The 22,199-nt window shown below is 37.7% G+C and overlaps 1 protein-coding gene across 3 annotated transcripts in view; it reads right to left on the reverse strand.

Annotated features, from left to right (window-relative positions):
• The window catches only part of CDK14 (cyclin dependent kinase 14), a 313,070-nt gene that overhangs the window by 157,380 nt on the left and 133,491 nt on the right, over positions 1–22,199 (reverse strand). For all 3 annotated transcript variants that reach the window (XM_051802182.1, XM_051802184.1, XM_051802183.1), the window contains one exon: positions 6,653–6,715. In XM_051802182.1, coding sequence (XP_051658142.1) covers positions 6,653–6,715 — 63 coding nt within the window. The remainder of the gene's footprint in view (positions 1–6,652; positions 6,716–22,199) is intronic.

Consider the following 22,199-nt stretch of genomic DNA (forward strand, 5'->3'; position numbering starts at 1 on the left):
GGTTTTTTTCTTCTGAATAAAAAAAATAAAAATAAATTCAATTAACTCTCCTTTTCTACCTTTCACCAATTCATTTCCCCGAACTAGGTCAGATTGGCAATTGTTGCCTCACCAGTTTTAAAGATTTTAAAGTGTTCTCTTCCTCCCTATAACATTTTCATGGTTTTTGCCATATGAACCACGCAGATCATACAGAAAATAAATTACAAGCACATTTATGAAAATTACATTCTTCTAGCATGAATGCTGATAAAGATTCTGCATTTACTGTTCACAGTTGTGCATATTATCAAATCATTACTTTAAGTGACAAGACTGACATAGAGTGAAATGCTGATGCCATATTTAGTGTCTGATAACTAAAAAGTCTAATTTAAATAATCAATTCTCAATGCCATGTGTAAAAGACGACCTTAATTTGGCATAACATTATTCTGTCTGCTGCACACCTGCTTGTTCACTGGATGAGGAATGAAAAATAGCAACTTCTCAAGCACATTAAACAGCATTGCTTCTTACTTAGCATATCTACTGAAATATATTTTTAATTCAACTACACATCAGCAGCATCACTAATTTCAGTGAGCAAGGGAAAGATTTCAAAAGAATGAAATTAGTCAATTTGCTTCCAGTAACAACTGATAAAATTAAAAGGACCACCACAGCAGGTATTCACCTCAGAGTAAAAGACTTTTCTTAAACCCCAATGAGTCAGTGACATGAAAATACATTACAGCTGGATCTATTCTCATGGTTTGACTGCCCACTTCCTCTGCATCCAAGTCTGTGGCAGTCTACCTTTTGGTCAGATACCTCTAGTTACACACAGCTGCTCACACACCACAGCTTCCCCTACATCACGTAATCGGGTATTTGACATATATGGATGCCAGGACTGGCCGTGTCATCCAACGTATGTCTCCCACAAAAAAGGGGAACACAAATACTTGTGCACACCACAGATATTTATACTATCACACGATGGAAAGCAAACAGAAGCAGGCCAGGGAGGCCTACATCATTAACACAACTCTAGCTAAAACCTAAAGCATTTTTATCATACTTTTTGGATACTATGCTTTACCAACAAGCATATGGGTTTGTATCTTACTAAAAATAAATGGAGCTACAGCTCAGCAAGAGCCAGTACACAATGCTCTGCTACTGCCAAAGTTCAAGCAGTTGCACTTCAAGTGCAGTAAAGCCTCATGTGGATGGGATGCAGAAAATGCCTAATCCTTTCATGTTCTGGAAGCTTCCCTACCCTTTGTGCTTCAGATTATTCTAAAGCTGTAATCAGTTCAATGATAAATATTTATGTTTACAGAAGATATCAGATGACAACTACCCTATGGCTTTGACTCAAATTATTAATTTTCATAATAGTCATTGAATGCCAAAATTACTCATCTGTCAAAAACATATTCCATTTTAAAAACTGCAACCATTAGTTAAGGACAATATTCATAGTACTGCAATACAGAGAGGAATACATGAATACCATAAGTGATTAAATGTCAGAGATTTCTGGCAATAGCAAATAACATTCACTGTATTACAACATTTTCAATCTAATGTGCTGGAGACCAGCATTAAATCCTTAGCTTAATAAATCCAATATTTTTATCATATACGATTTGGGGGTTTTACTATTATTTTTTTTAACTATATAATTGCTATAAAGTTGACCAACCTCTTTGTGAGCATTTAGCACAGAAATGCAGCATCCCATTATGTTTCATTAATTCCTATCAATTACATTTCTTTTAAACCATTTTTAAAAGTTTTAAGACAAACTAATTATAGTTTTTTGCTGAAATTTAAGCATATTTTACAGAGATTATTGGGCTGCCCTAGCAAGCTCAATACCCAAATTCCAATCCACACTTTGCCACATACCCTGACTCAGTATGACAGCGATAAAACACATTTTAAAAGGTTGTGGTGGGGTAGGGCTTAGTTGGTGGAGGTTTTCCTTCAAAAATATCCATCCATTATGCATAGAAAACTGCTGTGCCCTGCTTCCTAGGAGCAAGGAAGGCTCAAAATTGAGATGGGTAAGAGCTGAATTCTTGAAGACTCCTGGGAGAAGGCTGAATATTCCTGTTTTCTGATGCAAAGCTCAACAAGAGGGTCTGTCTATTTCTTATCACTGTTTGGCCCTAGGAAGAGAAAAGGTGCCCAGGGAGAAGAACAAATCAGTGCAGCAATATTAGATAGAATAAGAACAGACTGGAAGTTCCGTCCCCCTCTGGTCACAACAGACTACAGGAGCCTTCCAAGTTGCCTGAAGTAAAAGGTTCTGAGAATGATTAAGAGACAGAGACCTTTTTTCGTCTGGTTGACAATCCATTGTCATTCAGGTTGGTGTTGCATGAATTAAGGAACAGTAGGTCACAGGCAAGTGCCTTTTTATTTTGCCAAAGACGGGGGTTTTTCTGCCAAATGCTCGCACAAATCAATATTACCTCTAACACTGAAAGTAGAAGAAAAAAAAAAGAGAGAAAAATATGAGGATGCTTTTCTCAAAGACTACAGCTATTTCAAGGCAGCATCACTAATTAAGAAGCAAATCAGCTTTCATTAATAGATTTATTTTTAAGGCAGGGATGCAAACAGGCCATGCAGGCATGACAGATGCAAGCCTCTGCTCCATTTATTCCACCAGTAACAGGAGCTACAGTAAACAAACTCAGCTATAAAAATAAATGCATCAAGATATAAAGAGCAATTTATGTGCATTACCGGGAATGTAATAATATGGAGTAGAAGACACGGTTATAATAAAGATGATATTTCAAAGGTTAGAAGAAGTTAAGAACAGTTACATTTTCACAGGACATGCTGAAATGCACAAAAAAGATACTTAAGGGACATAAATCAGAATGAAGATAATAATAAAAAAAATATCACTGGTATAGTCAGTTACTTGTTATGATCCACTAGAGTTCCTGCTCTAGGAAGCAATCCAGATGTTTCAGCTGAGCCTGGACTATCTCTAAAGGCTAAAACAGCTGTAGGAAAGAAAGCCAGGAGTATAGATTTCAGTAGTCCAGGTCAGCAGAAACAGCACAAAGAGAGTCAGTAGCAAACCTTGTACCTCAGTTTGCCACAGCACATTTTGCAGCTTGGCAAGTGCCAAACAGTACACTTATAAATCAACTCATATGTCCAATCACGTACAAGGCTGCAGCAGTAGCTTCCAAAGGAAATATAATTATATGTGGGGCCATGTATTTAATATTTATTGTGTGCCTTCAGTTCTGGAAAAACTGAGGAAGATATCTTCAAAATCAGACAAGAGAAGATGGGGCCCTGCCTACTACACAAGAACTTGTTAACTGATTACCTTTTTTCTCATCATCTCTAACTATAACACTGTACAAAGTATATTAATATATAGTTATAAATAAATGGTAGAAATGCAAGCTTGTTAGTTACCAAAGATGTAAACAATTGTGTTTACCAAGGATACTTTGTTTTAAAGTTCTCAGGGACAGATATTTTTAAAACAACATCTCACCTTCACACAAAAATCTTTGAAGGGTTTAAAGCCTGATGTTATTTGTAAGACTTGCACCTCCATGCATGAATTATAAAATTCTTAAATCATTATGTGTCAATACACACATACCATTAAAAGCGCTAAACCTAACACTTTGGGAAGCAATATTGTTTTATTTGCCTAAACATACCGTCCCAAGACTTCTACAACTGCCAATTGAGACATTCTTGTTTCTACTTCCGCATACTTATAATATCCTGCTTAGTCTTTATTTAAAATATTTAAGTGACAGCAAATAGCCTATTTGAAATCACAAAGAAAGGCAATGTCAAACACAACACCCGAGGGGACAGAAATATGTGTGTCCGTCAAAGTAATTTGGATTTTTATTCTATTTACAATTCTTCATTTAAAAGTAAGCCTGAGGGAACAAGTATTGTCTTTAGCTTGTAAATACAGAGAAAATTCAGAAATATAATTAGGTCAGAGATGTCTCATAGAAAACAAAACGTAATTAAATAATGGGGTTTTTTCTGCCTTCATATGAAGTACTGTTTTACAGGAACTATCTCATATATTCTTTGGATAAAGAAAGGTGTTTGATTATGTGGTTTTGTGTTTGTAATAACTGGCAACAAGCCAGAAAGGAATATCTATCAGCAGGCAATACTTTCCTCAAGAACAAAATTAAAAGGCAGGGGGTCTTTTGTCATACTGGGAGAGCATTAATGGGCTTAATCCCACAGGTTAGCCCCAGAGAGCTGAGACTAATTTATTGCTACTGGAATATAATTGCTCAACTGGAAGTTTTTAAAATGGATTTAGGAATCACACAACCACTGATTCTGAACAAACACTGTCCTAAACTCTGACTAAAAGTGAAATTCCTGAAGGACCTCTAGCAAGAAGGGGCTGGCAGGGAGAGAAGGCTAATTAACATGGCTCAGCTCAACCCTTAAAAATCAGCTGTAGCTCCAAATAGACAACTTTGTCCAGAAGCTAAAACCAACATAGGTGGCAAAGTCTCAGAACCACAATTACATAAGTCGACAAGCTGAGTACAGCACAACAAAGCATTGAGATATTATGAAGTAACCAACTTACTTCCTCTGTAAGAAAAGAGTAGTGCAAGCTTTTAGTTTGGCATGCTGGTGAAGGTCTGGGAGTTTTCAACATACTTGACTGGGTTCTTGTCCTGACAGCCTAGTCTTGGACTATTTTTCACTCAGCTTTGAGAGCAGGTATTCACTGAAAAACTCAAGCTGGCTGATTCAGTTTTAAATTGGTAGGAGTTCAAATCATCGTGCCAAGTTTTAATTACTGTGTAAATTAACACTAGCCTTTGCTGCTGGGCTGGCAAGAGAGTCCACTAAATATATACAACTGATTTTTATTAATATTATTGAAGAGAAAAAGAATTGTTAAAAGAGATTCCTCATGGTAGAAGAGTAGTTTCATCTGCTCCAACTTCCAAATTTTTTTTTCACTTCCCCCCCCCCCTCCAGTTTCCTTTTATTAAAAATCCATTTGGACTTTAAAAAATTTGAACTAGCAGTACCTCAGGACTCTACATGTGCTTACTCAAAAAAATATTTCTAATGTGTCTATAAGCTTTGGAAGTGTTGCTGAGCACTGTTGTTAGACGGTAAAGACAGTCATGCAGCAAAAAAGATGGGAATACATGCAGCAAAATCTGTTCCCTCTGTGGCTACTGTTTTAAAAGACAGGTATCTCAGGATTTAGAGGATTGATACATTAGCAAGCCCAACTATCTGCCTGTGCCCATCCTCCTCAAAGACAAGCTCACTGGGCCCTGATAATATCAAATGAAAGTACAATTATGTGAATTATAATGTCTTTTTAGCAATGAACAATTACAGCTACAATGACTACTGCATATCAGACCTCCAACTATACAGCACTGCAGCCTTGCAAATCTGAAGGAGCACAAAGAACCTTCAAAGCCAGTCTTCACTTATACCAAACCTCAGAGAGACGAATGTAAAAGTGCCACACTCACAGAGGCACTGTGAAGCTGGCAGTGGGAGAAGACCCATGGGCTTTCCCCGTTCACACTAGTAAAATGTCTGAGTGACAGTCAGACATTACAAGGATGCTATCTTGCAGCAAACACAACATGCATTTTCAAAAAGAATATTTTTTTTTTAGTTTGGTCAAATACATGCAGTAAGGAAGAATTTTCCTTAAATTTGTTAGATAGCAGTTGTTCTCATCTACATTCACATGTTGTAGATGACACTTTTCAGTCAAAGAACATAGAAAAGTCATGAAACTACCCTGTAAAACCAGATGATGTGCAACAATGATCAGCTATTGCAGAAAAAAAAAATCCTTCCTCTTTTTAAAACATTTTCTTTCCTTAAACCAAACAGGCCTTCTGAGTTTTCCAGAAAAGAGAGAGTTATTTTTTATCATGAACTTCTAAATTTCAAGAAGTTAAATACTGGAATAAAGCTCTCAGTATGACAAGTAAAGATTTAAACACTTCCAAAGTAGAACAACAATGGGACTGACGTTGAAGTGCAAGACAGTTGTAACAAATATCATCTGAGTGATCTATATACACATGACACATTCTGCATGTCTGGCTGGTTTCCATTTAATGCTAAAATCATTTGGCTGGCTTCCCAAAAAGTAACTCGATCAAGTCTCTACCGATCTATACTTCCATTAAATCCTGCTATTAAACCCCCTCTTTCTTGCATGATGATTCCAAGTATCTACCTTAGAAAGAAAAAAACTCCAAAGTGAGATTAGCTATTAAAATGCTTCATCAAAGTGAGCAAAAAGATTGGGGAATATTTTATCTACTCATATAAAAATCAGTACATTCAGCTGATAGCATTCATTACAGTTCCCTCAAACTTGGTGAACCTACGCTGACTTACCTCACTGAAGATCTAGCACTGACACCCTAAAGCACATTTACTCTGAGGTTTAAGGGCAGTATTGTCTTGTCTTAAGGGCAAATGTTCAAATGGAGGGGAGGAATTATCAACACTGTTAGTAGCATTTACTCATATATAAAATATATGAGTAAATATATGAGTTTCTATTAAACAATTGACATGACATTTTACACTGTTACTGTTTTTACCTTGAATGTGTGCTCTTTTTGACTCTTACCTTCACATTCTCTGGATGAAGCCCTCCAGGGTGTTTGTCCATGTACTGACATAAATCAGTGTGCTAAAAGAAAGTCAGATGGAGAAAAGTGTATTAATATCCGTATGACTGCAGCAATAAATAACCCTCAATTTAGGAGTGGACAGAACAAAGGGAAAATAAGGAGATTTTTTTCAGTCACACATGTGCAAACACACACTTGAACCTTTACACTAATTTTAATTAACAGCCTTGGTAACTTGACTGATATTAATATTAAATAAATGCAAATTAATATTTTTTTCTAACATCCTGTATATGGTAAATTAATTACCTGCATTTTAGTATCATTTTATACCTTGCAAGGACAGTATCACCATCAACACCACAAAGGTAGTATCTAGAGGGAAGAGGAAAAACCTGAAGGGAGAATCTCACACACAACTCTAATTGTTCACATTAAAACATTGCATTTTAAACTTAATTTTATAGTGATTCTAGATTAAGAATGGCTTAAGGGTTTAGAAAATAAAGGTGAAAGGCACTGCATATCAGAGTACTGAATGATACTTTCCAGCTCAAAAAGAAGCACATATGATGGACATGTACAGCCATTAATTACATTAATTACAGATACTTCAGGAAACAGCTCTACTGAAGAATCAAAACACAAGTTTTCACTTCACAGTGAATATAGTTACCTATATTCCCTACAAACATTGCATAAAATCTCTTCAGGAAAAAAAGCAGGCTTGCAATGTATAGATTAATGTTATTTTTAATAAATAAATATTTATTGCTCTCACTATGGAAACACTACTTTCTCTGAATTCTTCTCTTACATTTCTTCACTTCAGCAGCATGGTTTCAGTCAAGTGGCATGTTGCATCTCTGATTTGTTTGCACAACTCAGCTTCTGAAACTATGTTCGGAATAAACAAAGCAAAAATATGCACTAGATTAACCAGCAAAGACACAGAGACAGACTCTGCCTTCCACATCTGGTTTCTGAACACATCTGGTAAAAATCATCCAACATTCCTTGAAAAGCTACTTGGCAATACCTGCCTCATATATGGAACAGCCCAGCTAAATACAATCAGTTTTCAAGGTGAGAGTTTTGGACAAAAGCTGCCTTCCACAAAGCAGAATGGTTTTTCTGTGTAACATTTCCCAAAATGGGAGGCATTCTTTAGTTCTCTTTTGCAAAGTTATATGGATACATGGGAAATTTCACACCCAAGACATAAAATTCGTTCTAGTCACAACTATTATGCATAATCTTCTCTTCTGAAGTCGCAAACTACAAAAACCTACCGTGTATGTAGAATGAACATTGCAATGACATAAGATGCACTGTATGATTAGGTTGTGCACTAGCACAGCTACTTTCAGGAATTCTTATATAGTTCCAAGACAGCAAGTACCCTGACTGCAGGAAATTGCTTGAATCTCAAAATGAACAGTGAGGGTATCACAAGGGCACACTGAAACAGGCAAACCACACTAAACACAACACAATAGAGCTTCTTCCAAAACACAGGCTACAGTAAGCAATTCTTCAATTTATAGTTCACACTTCGGTGAATGCATTTAGGAAGAAAATTTAAAACTACATCTCTACCAGTGAATAGTTACTTCCACTGAACTTCATTTTGCATAAAGACTCTGTTAAGTTTAAAGACTTTATTCATCATTTCTGTAAATCTTTAGCCACTTCAGGTACATATTCCTCTTCTGTTCTCCCAGTTAGTTTTCTGGGACTGTATCAATGAACCATGCCAAAAATGGACCAGTCATCCTTCAGTATGCATCCTCACATTGCTGGCTTTGGTCTTCTTTTACTATATGACCAACAAAACAAAGTCATCTGCTAACCTTGTCATTTGTTTGAATAAACTAACAGGTTTTGAGTACTAACCCCAGCACAAGAGTCTGCCTCTGGCAAAACATCAGCTGAAACATATGACTACAGTAATGGCTAGTGTCAAATAAGAAGCTCAGAGGATTACCCTCATTTTAATGGTTTAACTGTTATTGAAGACAAATACAAGACTGTTGGAATAATATGTTCTCTTCTTTAACCTAAATACAAATCTTTGAATACTGGTAGCACCTGCAGTGCTCAAAGAAGTTTAAAGAAAAGCCTGAAATTTCCATTTAGAAAGCCTGTCAGGGTGACCAGGATGCTGTCCCATCCTCAGATACACCCAGCATGGCCCCTGAGCACTGCGTGGGCTGGCTGAAGGAATGCAAGTTCAGTCTTTCAGCCTTTGTGGGAGACAGATAACTTGACAGGTGGGAAGTTTACTGCCTCATTCACCTTTTACTGATTTCTATCACCTTTCTACTGATTTCTGGTCAGCCAACAGAAACCAGATCAGAGGAAGACAAAAGCAATACTAGTTCTCAAAGTCCCATCCCCAAAGCCCCACCATGCCAGCCCCACCAGCTGCACCTTTATATTCACCAAAAGCTTTTCATCCTATTCAGAGTCATATCACCAGGAACAGCAATAAGTCACCTTTTTTATTTCCAATGTGCTTGTGATAAATGGTCAGGATAACTCCATTTTTTACACTTATATTTCAGTTACTATTTGGATGCCTTTTCTCCATACAGAAACATCAATGACGATCATGTTTGTGTTATGCATCATTAACTTCTTCTTCCAACCCCAAGGATCAAGGCAACTGGGAGCCTGATATAACATTCTGTATCAAAACCTTCCAAAACGGATTGCATGCATCCACTTAAAATTCAATGTAAGCAGCAATTTCCTCTGAATCCTGGAAAACTTAGAGAGACAACTGTGCTGCAGTCTTTTGGCATTTATTTTTTGCCCTACAGACACACTACACACATAGAGAAATCTCTACCAAATCTTCATTCAGACAAGAAACAGGAATTAAAAGTCTTTTCTGTTCAAACTTTCAAGTATTTGGTCTCATAAAACTAAGTTAGAGTCTTTCTTATAAAAGTAACTAAACACTATGGTACCAATTGTGAAAGCAACTTAAAATGTTAGAGTACATTGTTTCTCATTTTAAGAAAAAGAAGGTAGCAGTAGAGCAAAGGCAGCATCAGCTGCTTTTCTTTTCCCAAGGTAGGGACTAAATGCACGTTGAATTAAACATTAGTATAGCCAGGAAAATTGACAGCACTGCGGAGACAGCTCTTTCTAAACCTGTTTTCCCTTTTGGCAGGCAAGTGTCTGCTCCAGTGCTTGTGTGCACCACTGACATTGAAGAAAACTACATGAATGCAAGTTTCAGGAAAGCATTAGAAAAGAAAACAAAGAGCAAACTGTATAAAAGCAGTTTTCTAATGGTATTCCATGAAATTGGTACTGTATAGATGAATGGAGTCTTTTTCGTCATGCTGTATTTCTAGGTAGAAGACAACATGCTTTCCCAAGTGGAACAGTGGCTGCAAATACAGCATGCCACACTGTGACACTGGAGACTTTGCTATGGTTACCACCTTGATCTAATAAAATATATACCCTAAAGGAAAATTCAAGATACAACTACCTATTGCCAAGAATATGAAACTATGCTGAAATAAGGTACAAAGACAAGAAACAAACCAAGCAATACACCTTCTACAGTCCATTCTCCACTGCCTCAGAGGGTGAGGACACTTCACAGGGAAGCAGAATATACTGGGAATGCAGTACAGAGACTCCCAAATGATTACAAGCATCTGTCACACACATTTTGATCCTGGGTGGACCTGGCTAAACCAATTCTTCTTTGAGCTAGCTCTTAACAACTCTATCAGCCATACTGTTAATCCTCAACACACACTAATCACCAAAGTAATACCATGCTGACAGAACATGGTATATTTTAGCTTAAATTCAAAATCCCATTAATTCCTGCTCTTCACACTCCACCAGTTTATCCAACCTTTTATTTGCTTCCCCAATAAATGTACATTATGATAGTTTTTAAAATGTGGTTTGTCCTCAGCTAAGAAAACCAGATCGGTATTGCAGAAGGAACTCTCTGGATTCTCACATTCCAGAGATGGAGAGCTAAGATGTTGTTATTGACTTTGGTGCACACTGGCCTGCAAGAGTTTAAAATGAATTGGCAATATTTAGGTACATACTAGCAATAAATCTAATCATAATCATCCACATAATCATTGTGTCCTTCTCATGCCTGTCTGAGAGCGTTGTCTTGACTGTTCTGCAACACTGACTTCAGTCACAGCTATGAATGTGCAGTGCTTTTGCAAAGGAGACTAGGAATCTCATGATGAATAGCAGAAATTTTTCATATCTGAATTACAATGGCAGCAATTTCTGATGGTGATGACAATTCCCAGTACAGCAGGGATGGAACCCAGTTTTCCATTGCAGTTATTATTGGCCTTATCTTGAAACAATACTTTGAATGATGCAGGAACCTCAGAAGCCACCCTAGTTCCAACATGCACAAAAAAATGAGAAAAGTTCAACAACCCCCACATGCCTTCACCACACAATCTGCTGCAGAGCTGCACAACAGGTTCTTCCACAAGGATGACCATAGGAGATTGCACAGGCCGTGTTTATCTTGCTGTCCTCTAATTTTAAGAGCTTGACTTTGCCACCTCACTAACAAAACAATGTTTTGTGCAAAATGTGTTACACTTTGAGTGAACAATTTCATCTCTCCTCCCACTACTGGCTCTCCCAGAAACAATTTCACTTCCTCCAGGAAATCAATCTACAGTATTTGAAGTGAAAGACTAAAGCCAAGTCTTTGAGAGAAGAGGAAGAATCTTCAAAGACATAGTCCTTAAGTACAATTTACAATTTATCTGAAGCTTATCTCTTGCCCAAATTTCAGGCAATTTGCAAAATAATAGCTAAATGCTACCCACAGCACAAAGGCTACCCATTCCCTAAATTCCAAGTCCATGCTGTAAGGTTTGAATATTTATAAGGGTCCTCCAGATACAGGTTTAAGATATCTTGGCCATTTTGGCTGAAATTAAAAATAAATATAGGCAACCTGAGGCAGACTTTGGCATCTTTTTTCTTCAAATAATTGTATTTCACTAAATTGTGCCAAAAGATCACTGCTCCAGGGTTGCACCTTGACTTCAGGGCTCTGGCACACACAGTTACACCTCCTTGAGAAGGCCCTGTCCAGCCTTTTTGTTACCTTTGTTTACCTCAGCATGTTAAAACACAAACCCTTTCCTCAGTGCACATCTCAAGCAACTAGACTTCCATTAAGAAACCCCTGACCCTTCCTGGAATAGATGGCACAATTTCTTGTTAGACTAGAGGCTGTACAATGCTTCCTAGAACAGGGAATAGAAAACTCATGCTCAGCTATGCTAATTCAGCCATTCTCCTCTTTCCAAACTAAATGTAGAAGCACATCAGCCAATGCCCATTTTTGACCCAAACTTCAATGAATTACAAATATTTTCCTCCTTGTGATGGAAACAAGTATCAACTCCTACAGGTACATGAAAATGAGGGAGAGATTAAGTTACTTATCCAACACAACTGCTCATAGTCTAAATAAAAATCAAGAAAGTTGTACAACAATTAACCAAATCAAGCGTGGATGACAGTAAAAAAAAAAAAAAAAAAGGAAAATGTGCACTTGCTCAGACTCCTTTTATAATGTTTTTCACTCATTTCTTCCCCACACCATCAACTGTGACAATACCACAAATGTTTCATTTACCTCATGAAATACTGTCTCCAGACTTACATGAAGAAATGAATTGATGAATTGGGGTTTTGATTTAAACTTGTGTCAGTGTATAATTAGATGAAGGTCATTTTTATTCAGCAAGACTCTGGTTTATGTTAGTAGACATGTGTGCTTATGTTTGTGAGCATACTGCGTATAAGCATCTGCTGAAGGGAAAAGAATTCTGACTGATATTTATACAGCTGAAGCAAGGTTTATATACATTGCATCCTACTTCTGGAAAAGGGAGAGTATGCAAACAGAAGGGAAAAAAAAAGACAATTGTTGATGGTGTAGACTCTTCCCTTCCCCCTTTGAAGAAGGAATTCTAATTATGAATAGATGAGTAAACCACAAGCTACAAAGGTCCTCAGATATGCTCAATGCTTCACTTTCCAACTGTGTTGCTCAGCTATCTTGCTCGGAAATCAGAGACTATGATACCAAACACAAACCTGTTCAGACAAAGGGCAGGACGTTTCCTTTCAAAGGCACAGCCAGTGACATGAAATGAGCTCTACTTTGCCAGCCTTCTCCATAATAATAACGCAATTGTCATTCTCTTCTAATTAAATTAGTCATTTCTACTTCCCATGCAATACATTCTCTTTCCCTCTTCTTCCTCAGTCATGATAAATTTCCATGTGACTTAGCCATCCCATAATGCTGCCTAATTGGTTTCAGCTGTCATTTTTGAAGCCAAAATGCACGGAGAGCCCGGGGCTTGTGAGTGGAACAGGAAGCACTTCCAACTGCATTTCCATCATGTAAAACCAGCAACGTGAAAGAACCTTTCCATTAAAACAAAACCGGGAGTATTTGGCTACCGGCACTGCCATCATGCAGCAGACAGATTGTGCTGCTCCACTGAGGCAGCGAGGCTGCTGTGAGCCATTCCTCTCTGTTCAAAGGAGAGCACACATTATTTATGCCCTAGCAGCTTTCCTGACAAATATACTTTCCCTTTTGTCACCAACAAATTCTTAAACTGATAATATAATTTACCAATAAAAGCACAGGCAGTTGGAATATTTGAAGTGACATGAAAACAAAGAAAAGTTAATTCCATTTAAATGGCACATATCCTCCAACCTAAGTATTCTGCAGATTACTGTGCCACACTTTAAACTCATTTCATGTGCTGGTATTTTCAAAAGTGTCATATACTCTCATTTTCATGTATTTCTGTGGTTTTCTATAATTCAATCTTTTCCCTCTATGAGATGACACAATGTTAGCCATGCTAACAAAAAATACCCTGCAAGCAAGCTATCTCTGGGTGATACCTAAGCAACTTCCAGCAGAACAGCAGCAGGCAACAGCACCAGCTGGGCTGAGCAGCAGGGGAAAGATATATAATAAGGATTCAAGAAAGAAAAAACTGCCCCACAAGACACCTTTAATGAAAACAATTTAGCTAACAGATGTTTCTAGTGCCTTGGATTTCTCTCACACTGTCAACAAAGATAAATATACTTCAAAATACATGAACAATACTATATAGAAAAAGAGGCTGGGCAGTGGAGGAGTTCTTAATACAGAGAGAAACCTACCTGAAAATCCCAGAGAGAAAAAGGAATGCACAGTTCTCTGATTTTTGGCTGTTATTAGAAAAGACAAATTTATTTATGGATACAAAGTCTCTGTTCGTTTCACAAAGAAACAATGTGGTCCCTTACAGACAAGTGAGACACACACAGCTGAGGAAAGAATTGCTGAATGAACTAAGAGATCTTCAACAAAATATAATTTTCTAAAGATGCTAGTTTATTTTCCTCCTTATTCTCTGGCCACCTTAGTAATTCTATCAGCTTTGTGTTCTTAGTAAATCAGGCTAAGGAAATAAAACACACTTAATTTAGCGAAATTATTTTAACTAAAGAATGACATTGCAAAAATCAGTAGGAATTCCTGTTTAGTATGATCAAAACCTAGCATCAAATTTAGTTAGCTTGTGCTAACTGTGATGGACTTATAGACCCCAAAATCAACAGGGTTGGGACAATTTTTGCAAGCTGTAACACATGTTGCATGTGCACTTTTTCTTTAATTTGCTAAGTCATTGAGCTTCCACAACACTGAACATTACATCTGCTATATCCACATATAACAAACAAACAAAATCTGAAGATACAGAAAAGTTTCTTGTTATAAGAGCATGGCAGATACCCACAAGCTCATGGTGAGAGTACTTGCTCCAGGACCACGTAAGCAGAACACATATATGGCAGCAAGGCTGACAATCCACATACAGCCACACTAAGTCAAGTATCCACGCTGATATTGGCACGGGACTGACTGGATAGTACAGGCAGGTCTACACAAGCTCAGCTGGCAGAAGAGCCTTTGCTATGCTGGTGTGAGGGACAAAAAAAACAGGCCATCTTCAGAGCAGGAAAAGACAAGTGTAAATACTTCCTTTAAAAGCTTCCACATCCTACATAGACCTCTCTTCACCCTGGCTGAGTGACTTTTTCGTGTCATGCATCCTAATCCTAACTGTCCATGCATGATTGCAAGATTAATAAAAATTTTATAGGGAAAATTGCAGTTCAGACTGCAAGACACACTAGAAAAAATGATGCTTCCATGGATTAGATTCTCTTTACACAAAGTAGTAAAACAAGAATAGGGCTTTTTAACTTTCAAGAAGTGGCTCTGTTTATTACACAGGCTTGATACCTGATTCCTCCTTTTCACCATTCCTTAATTATTTTTTATATCACAAAACTATAAACATAGTATAAAGATATCTGCAACTATTGATTTACTCAGTCTGACCAGGATTTTTACTACTATTATTTTGCTCACCCCAAGTTTCTGTTTTTAGAGATTTCATAGATGTATTTTTTATCAATATGATTAAATCAGTACAAAGCTACATACTACTGGTTCAGAAAGGAAAAATCTATTTTAAAGATTTAGAGTTATGGTAATCATCACTCTCCAAACAGCCAAGTTTTGGGTTGATGTTTTGTTGGTTTGTTTGTTTTTTCAATCTACACTGAATAAATCAGAGCTCCACATTATAAAAGACACTAAATAATAGTTACAACCCGTATTATTAAAGAGCCTAATAAAAACAAGTTTAATTAGACTGGACAGTCTCTAGTGCAAGTTCAAATACTGTCAGCTTTTACCCCAGAGGGACTTGGAGAATGCCAGTTTATTACTGAAATTGAAAGATAAGGAATGTGTGGGATACCACCAGAACTACCAACAGTAGAGCTGTCCAGAAACCTATAACATAGAAAAAATCATTAAAAAAACCCAACCCAAACCAAATAAAAAAAACCCAACCGAACAAAAAAAATCCAGCCAACCAAAAAAAACCCCTACAACTAGAAGGAATTTTTTTATTTTGTTTAATGTAGTAAAATAAACTGATTTATTTTTTCAATTCCTGATACAGAAAAGCAACAGCATATTAACTTCACTGAAAGATTTAAAGTGTTCATCTTTAACTGATGAAAATTATAATGCAAAAAGATACACATAGGAAGGATCTCAAAAACATAATCTTACCTATATCTACTATCAATGACATATAATTCTGTTGATTATTTGCCTAAACCGCCCTTAAAAACTGACAGAAACAGAGAAACTATCCCCCCCCGTAGTAGTTTCTTTAGTGCTTTCTTGTTGTTACCATGAAAGAGGCATTCCTAAGAGTTTAATCTTTCTCTTCCTGACTGCTATTTCAGACTTTCTTATTTTATCCTCTTTACCATTCACACAGAAATAGGTCACTGACTTTCTCTATATTTAAAGGTTGTAAACATCTCATCCTTTTTTTTCCCTAACTCTTAAGAGCCCTACTTACTTTGACTTTTCCTTAGTAGCCTTCATTCTCAATGTTTACTCATTCTTGCCTTTTTCCCCCTCAGGTCTCCAGCTGATTCATCTCTTCTTTGTGTGTACAAATTTACTATTTAGGATGGTGGCCTTACCTGTACCAAGTGGAGTGTCATCACTGGCATATCTACTCTGCATATGCATCCTACTACAATCACATTTGACATTTTTATCTGTAATTTAGGAAAAGAAACTAATTGAGATCTGTCAGTAGATAGAATACCTCGTGATTTCCAGTGTTGCATCCATCAGCTCAACTCTAGATATTTTTTATGTTTTGATTTTGTTGTGGGTGTTATTTTTGTTTTGTTTTGTTTTTGTAAATATTTACACTGAATACACTTGTTAATAAAAATAAGAATAAACAATAATGCCAATTATTAAATGGCATCTATTGTATGCACAGTATACTGCAAATCTAACCCATATTTGGTAATATTATAAAAAACCTTAAATTGCACAAAAAATAGACATTCAGATACACACAGCCTCCCAGTCTGTTGGATTGTAAATCTTGATTAATCTCATTAACACATCATTAGCACGTGCCCTCCGTATGAAGTCTACAAACTTCTGAGAGGTCCTGCAAAGTCAGGATGATGAGGCAAACTGAGTCGTCTTTCCCCCTCCCCATGTGCGAGGCACATGTAAACTTCTGAGCCTAGAATGAGTATTTTTATTTAAATTTAAATATAACTTTTCGTTCCTTCTTTCCTGCTGATCCCCATGTCTGGCACAGTCTTAACCTCTCAGCAAAGCACCAAGCAATTTCCTCCTGAAATCCCATTTGAATCCCTACCTCCCCAAGCTGATTCTCTTTGCATTTTCAACCTATACCTGGACATGAACGGCTCCTCTCTCTGATCTGCTCATTAAAACTTGAAAAACAAGGCTTTCCCAAGAGCAGTATTCCCTTACTGCCTCCTCTCAGCAGTAGGGCATTTCCTTTCTGTTTACTCTAAGCTTTGCTCTGTCACCTTTTTGACTGTGATTAAAGCGAGACAACTTGGGGCAAACCTGGGGCATGAGGCTGGGATTAAACCAACAGGGGAACAGCACCTTCCCTGGTCAAGGTAAACAGAAACTACAAAATTCAACTGCTCCCATGCTGGGAGCCCTCAATGACTCTGCCTCTTCCCAGAGTGGACAAGCAAGCGTGTTTGCCAAGAGGTTGCAGGAGGTATCTGGCTTGTTGCAGAGCTTTACTTGCTGTCCGTCCTTGCTTACTGGAGCTGGACAAGCACCTTCTCAAATGGGAAGAAAATCCCCCCTCATTTCACTTTCACACCAAAATAACATAATGCAGGCTCCAAATAAGTTTCACTCTCAGTCAAGGATTAGAAGACTCCTCCTTCCTTCTTGTGGCTAGATTTCCTAATTTCCTCTAGGTGAATGATCCTAGTGATCAGAGCTCAAAAACAGTTCTGAAACACAACTGGTTTTCCCTACTCTCTCATCCATGAAAATAATGTGCTTTTTTGTCTGATAAACAGCATATATGTCAATTTCCAAAAAGCATTAAAATAAGAAACTCACATCTATTTTTTTCTTACAGGAAATGGAACGGCAATGTAACTAATGAACTTTATTAAGTAAACTCATTGTATAACAACCTATTTTAGCTGCTGTAATGAAGCAATGAGAATTAAACTTTCTTCTTTAATGGAAAGCAATTTTTAAGAAGCAAAAACATACACACAGATGAAAATAGGCAAGGTAATTGAAAATTCTTGGGTTTAATTACATTATTAGATTAGTCTGGAGCTTTTTCACTGTAGAGGCAGAAATAATATTACTCATAGCTCATACTTCAAATTGTAAGTGTATCTGTTCTTGTTTCAAATCTAGTTCATAAACACTGAAAGCATGAGGTAAAGCATTGCTATACCAGCTCACTTTTACATGCCAGGAACAGGCTGCTGGTTCATTTATTGATAATAATATACTTATATAATTATGCATAACACTAAAAACCTCATTATCATTCTACAGAGACTGTAGCAACATGTATTGCTTAGGATTGCCTTTCAGCAATTAAATGTTTCTAAATACAGTCATCTTCCTTTTAAATAAACAACTGAAGCAACAAACGATAGCAGCTAATGATCATTTTAGAACAAACAGATGTGAAACCATCTTCAGAGATCTCTCAATATGTCTGAGATCTCACCTGTAAAACTTATCACCTCCTTGGGTAAAGCTTGCCAGATCAGTGACACCTGCACTAAAGCCAGCGTACCCATAACATTGTCTCAACTAACACCTAAATGGAGCCCAGCAAGGAAGGGAACAAAACTCATGTGAACAGTCATACTGCTCCATTGAACTGTAAAGTGAACTGACCTTTTTCTTTGGAAGTCTTCACAGGCTCAGATACTATATGCAAAGTGTGCCAAAACTTCACATTTTGTTTTCACGTCTTGTTTAGGATATCCCAGCTAACTATACAGAAACCATTTTCTGTACCATTTATACATGAAAGACTATCAGCCCTTCAGGTTTTGTAGAGAAAATTCCAAGCAACTTATTCTCAAAACTCCCCAGGTAACAAGCAATGGTTCTCAGTCATCCATTGATAAAACTGATCTCTAAGCTCCCTTCGCAACATGCTGATGTAAGAGTTAAGAAAGAACACAAAGAAATTATGCCTTACTGACAAGGTACTGTATATACTAAACTGTTCTCAACCAAGTTCTTTCATTCAAAAGGAGTAAGCTCCCTTTCTCTTCTTCCATAGAAATGTACAGCTCCACATTCACCACCAAAACTCTTATATGGAGAATGAACTTCTCATGATCTTCAACTGTCAGACAGAGTTTTTAAAGACTGAGTTTTCTTGGTTCTGCAGACCACCAAGGTTAAAGATAAAAAAATCTTCCATATTTTCTTCTGACAGACTTTCATATTAAAAAAAAATCTAATTTGAGGTACACAGAGAATTTAATCACTGCCCCGTTTCCTTTCAGAGGCTATTCTGCTTTCAGGTTTCAACTTACAACTGCAATATATTCTGCAATGAAAGGTGCTACATGAAATTAAATTTCATTCTACTCTTTCAGGGTCAATGCTGAAACCAAATACCTCTGATAACCTCAGATGTTTCACCAGTATTATTTTCCCAATGGAATTGCCACAGATCTAGCAACCCAAAGTTTCCATTTTCTGAGAACTCTCAGGTCACTAACTGTTCGATCCTAATTTAATCATGACGTCTCACTCAGCTGTTTTTTATTATGTTTGAAATGGTCAATAGTGATCAGTGGCAATAGTGTATCAATTCCATGATGTCACTTTATGAAATAAATCAAATTCAACCCCTTTTAGGTTTGTTAGGCTTCTGTAGCAGTTTGAGCCACATTTAGAAATCTAAAATCCAATTTTTAGGCTTCCCCCACCCCTTCTCAACAATTTATCCTAACACTGGAGAGAGACTTTCAGGTCAGAGGCTTCTGTAGGGGAAGGGGAAAGTATATACATTTTATTTACCCAAATAAATACTATACAAACTAAAGGCAACTCATGGCTAGGCTTCGCAAACGAAGATTTGGGAAAGGCAACTATATATATATATATATATTACATTACTATCAGTCAGTCCTTTCAAGCCCCTCCTTTAACTTTAGTCCAGGAGCAGCCTTTAAGGCTGATGTGTAACACAGTCTTTTGCTGTGGGAGTGTTTTGGGCTCCTGAACACTCCCTCCTCACCAAGTTCCAGCAGTTGTTTGTTGTAGTCTCTCCTCCTCATGAAGTCCGAGAAGATAGCTTTGAGTCTTTGCTCTCCTGCTGCTGTGTGATCTCTCCCTCTCGGTGTCTCACCTTGGTTCGTAGGCTGCTGCAGTGTAGCTTAGCTTATCAAGCGTCCACGTCCTGGAATCTTCATTCCTCCCCATCAGTTCTCAGCTGCCCCCAGTCAGCTTCAGCAGGCAACTCTCGAGCTCTTGGCTCGTCTCCAATTTCACCTGGGACTCCTCCTGAGTGCCGGGCCTACCTCCACGGCCCAGTCTCCTGGCTCAGCTCCAACTCTGAGCCCTTCCTCCACTCACAGTGGAGGGGAAGAAAAGCCCCCTCTATAGTTTCACTGCAGAAAAGGAGGGGGAAGAAGGCTTGGCTGCAAAGCCTGCCTCTCTTCTCTTCCCTCAGGTGCTGTGAATCCCTTCCTTCACAGCACACACTCCAAATGCTGACTCTAATTCTAGCCAAAGGCTGAGTTGGGGGGTCGCAGGGCTCCCCTCTCCCCTCCGGAGGGGAAGAGAGGGAGCCCAGCCACCCCCTGGCCTTGTCCACCTACACGCAGCAGACACCGACAGCAAAACAACCAAGACTGCAATGCCAACTGTTTCCGGGGCTGTGATATATGACTTTGAGCAGAAGCGAACAACATGGGTGGTGATCGGCTCTCCAGGGAACACTGCCCTGGCACCCAATCCCCTCTGAGCCCCTCGAACTCTCAAGGGGGGGCCAATTTCAAACTATGACAGCTTCAATAATTCAAAAACGTAAACCACCATGTAATTTTAATCACACGAATATTTTTACTTATTTCAGTGCAAATTACTCACATGATTGAGCTAAACCACATCCAGGTGTTAAAATAACAACAAACCAGACATTACAGATATAGAGCTCAGTAACACCAATTATGTGCTAGATTGCATAGTCAACAAGCCAAAATTTGTACATTTAAATGGGTAACTGTAATTTTTACCCCTGCACATTCATATTACGCACTGAATGGAAGCTTTTTAACAAAAGGAACAAAAGAGGTCATTGTGATAGTGCAATTAAAACCTGTATCATGCACTCCCACAAGAATTCAATTCAGGTTACGTGGGTATTATCAGATAGCATTAGCTATTTGATCAGACTATAACTTTACATTACCTAACAATGAAAACAGACTTCTGTTAAGCAATTCTGTCATCTCAAGACACAGGAGTATGTTACAATGTCACTATCATACAGTCCTCAGGGTGTTTGAAGAGAACAAAGTACTCTTCCCTTTCTTCCTGAGCACCACCTTGAGAGATTGCCCACAAGCCAAAATACTAAAATACTACTTGGATTAGTTCAAGAAACCGTTACTAAATGAGATCCTAGAATGGTCTCAATAGCTATGAAACACCATGGGAAATAAAAAGGGGCAACCATCAGCAGGGTTGATCCCAATAGCACCTTGTTGAAAAACAAACAGTTAAGTGAATCCAGAAGAATGTGCCACTGCATGAAGCTTAGTTTGTGTCCATACTTAATCATGGACAGCACCATGATATTACACATGACTGGGAGCCAGTCTGTAAACAACCCTACTGGATATAAAATCCAGAAATTTGACATTAGTATAACAAGCAAAAAGTAAAACCCAGAAATTTGACATTATTATAATAGGCAAAACCATCTATTTCTGGGAGAAACATATTCTATACATCTCATTTCTCAATCAGTTCTGATGAATACAGTTAAATACAGCTGCTGATAAAAGGACTGCAAAATGTATTCACGTAAAGACATGCAAATAAGTCTACACTGACCATTACATAAAATTAAATATCAAGGCTTTTCCTATGCTAATTTAGTGTACAAGGAACAGAAGAATCACTAATTTCAAGGATTTATATTTTTATGAATATTCCAATACCTAAGGTAAAAAATATGTACTGTATGCAAACACTCTGCAGGCTGCTGTAGCTGAATACCCACACCATTACACTGTAGCACTCTTATGTACATAGACAGGATGAAGAGCTTCTCCAGACAAGATGTTGTGATTCTGTGTGCATTATCATGTCAAAATTAAGGCCTCCTCCCAAGAAACACACAAAACAATTCCACTTGTCTTAAGCAGAGACGTACTAAGACTAAAGCTAGTAATCACTGTACTTTATAAATGCAGTGTCTTACAGACTACAGCACAATAATAGATATGATACTGAAAATCTAGCCATCTCTAAACTCATTTGTTTCTTTTAAATTACATGTTCTTGGACCCATCTGTGAAAACTGGGAGGTT

Source organism: Manacus candei, unplaced genomic scaffold (genome assembly GCF_025592945.1).
Source record: "Manacus candei isolate 608988 ecotype Guabito, Panama unplaced genomic scaffold, ASM2559294v1 h1tg000056l, whole genome shotgun sequence".
NCBI classification, from domain to species: domain Eukaryota; kingdom Metazoa; phylum Chordata; class Aves; order Passeriformes; family Pipridae; genus Manacus; species Manacus candei.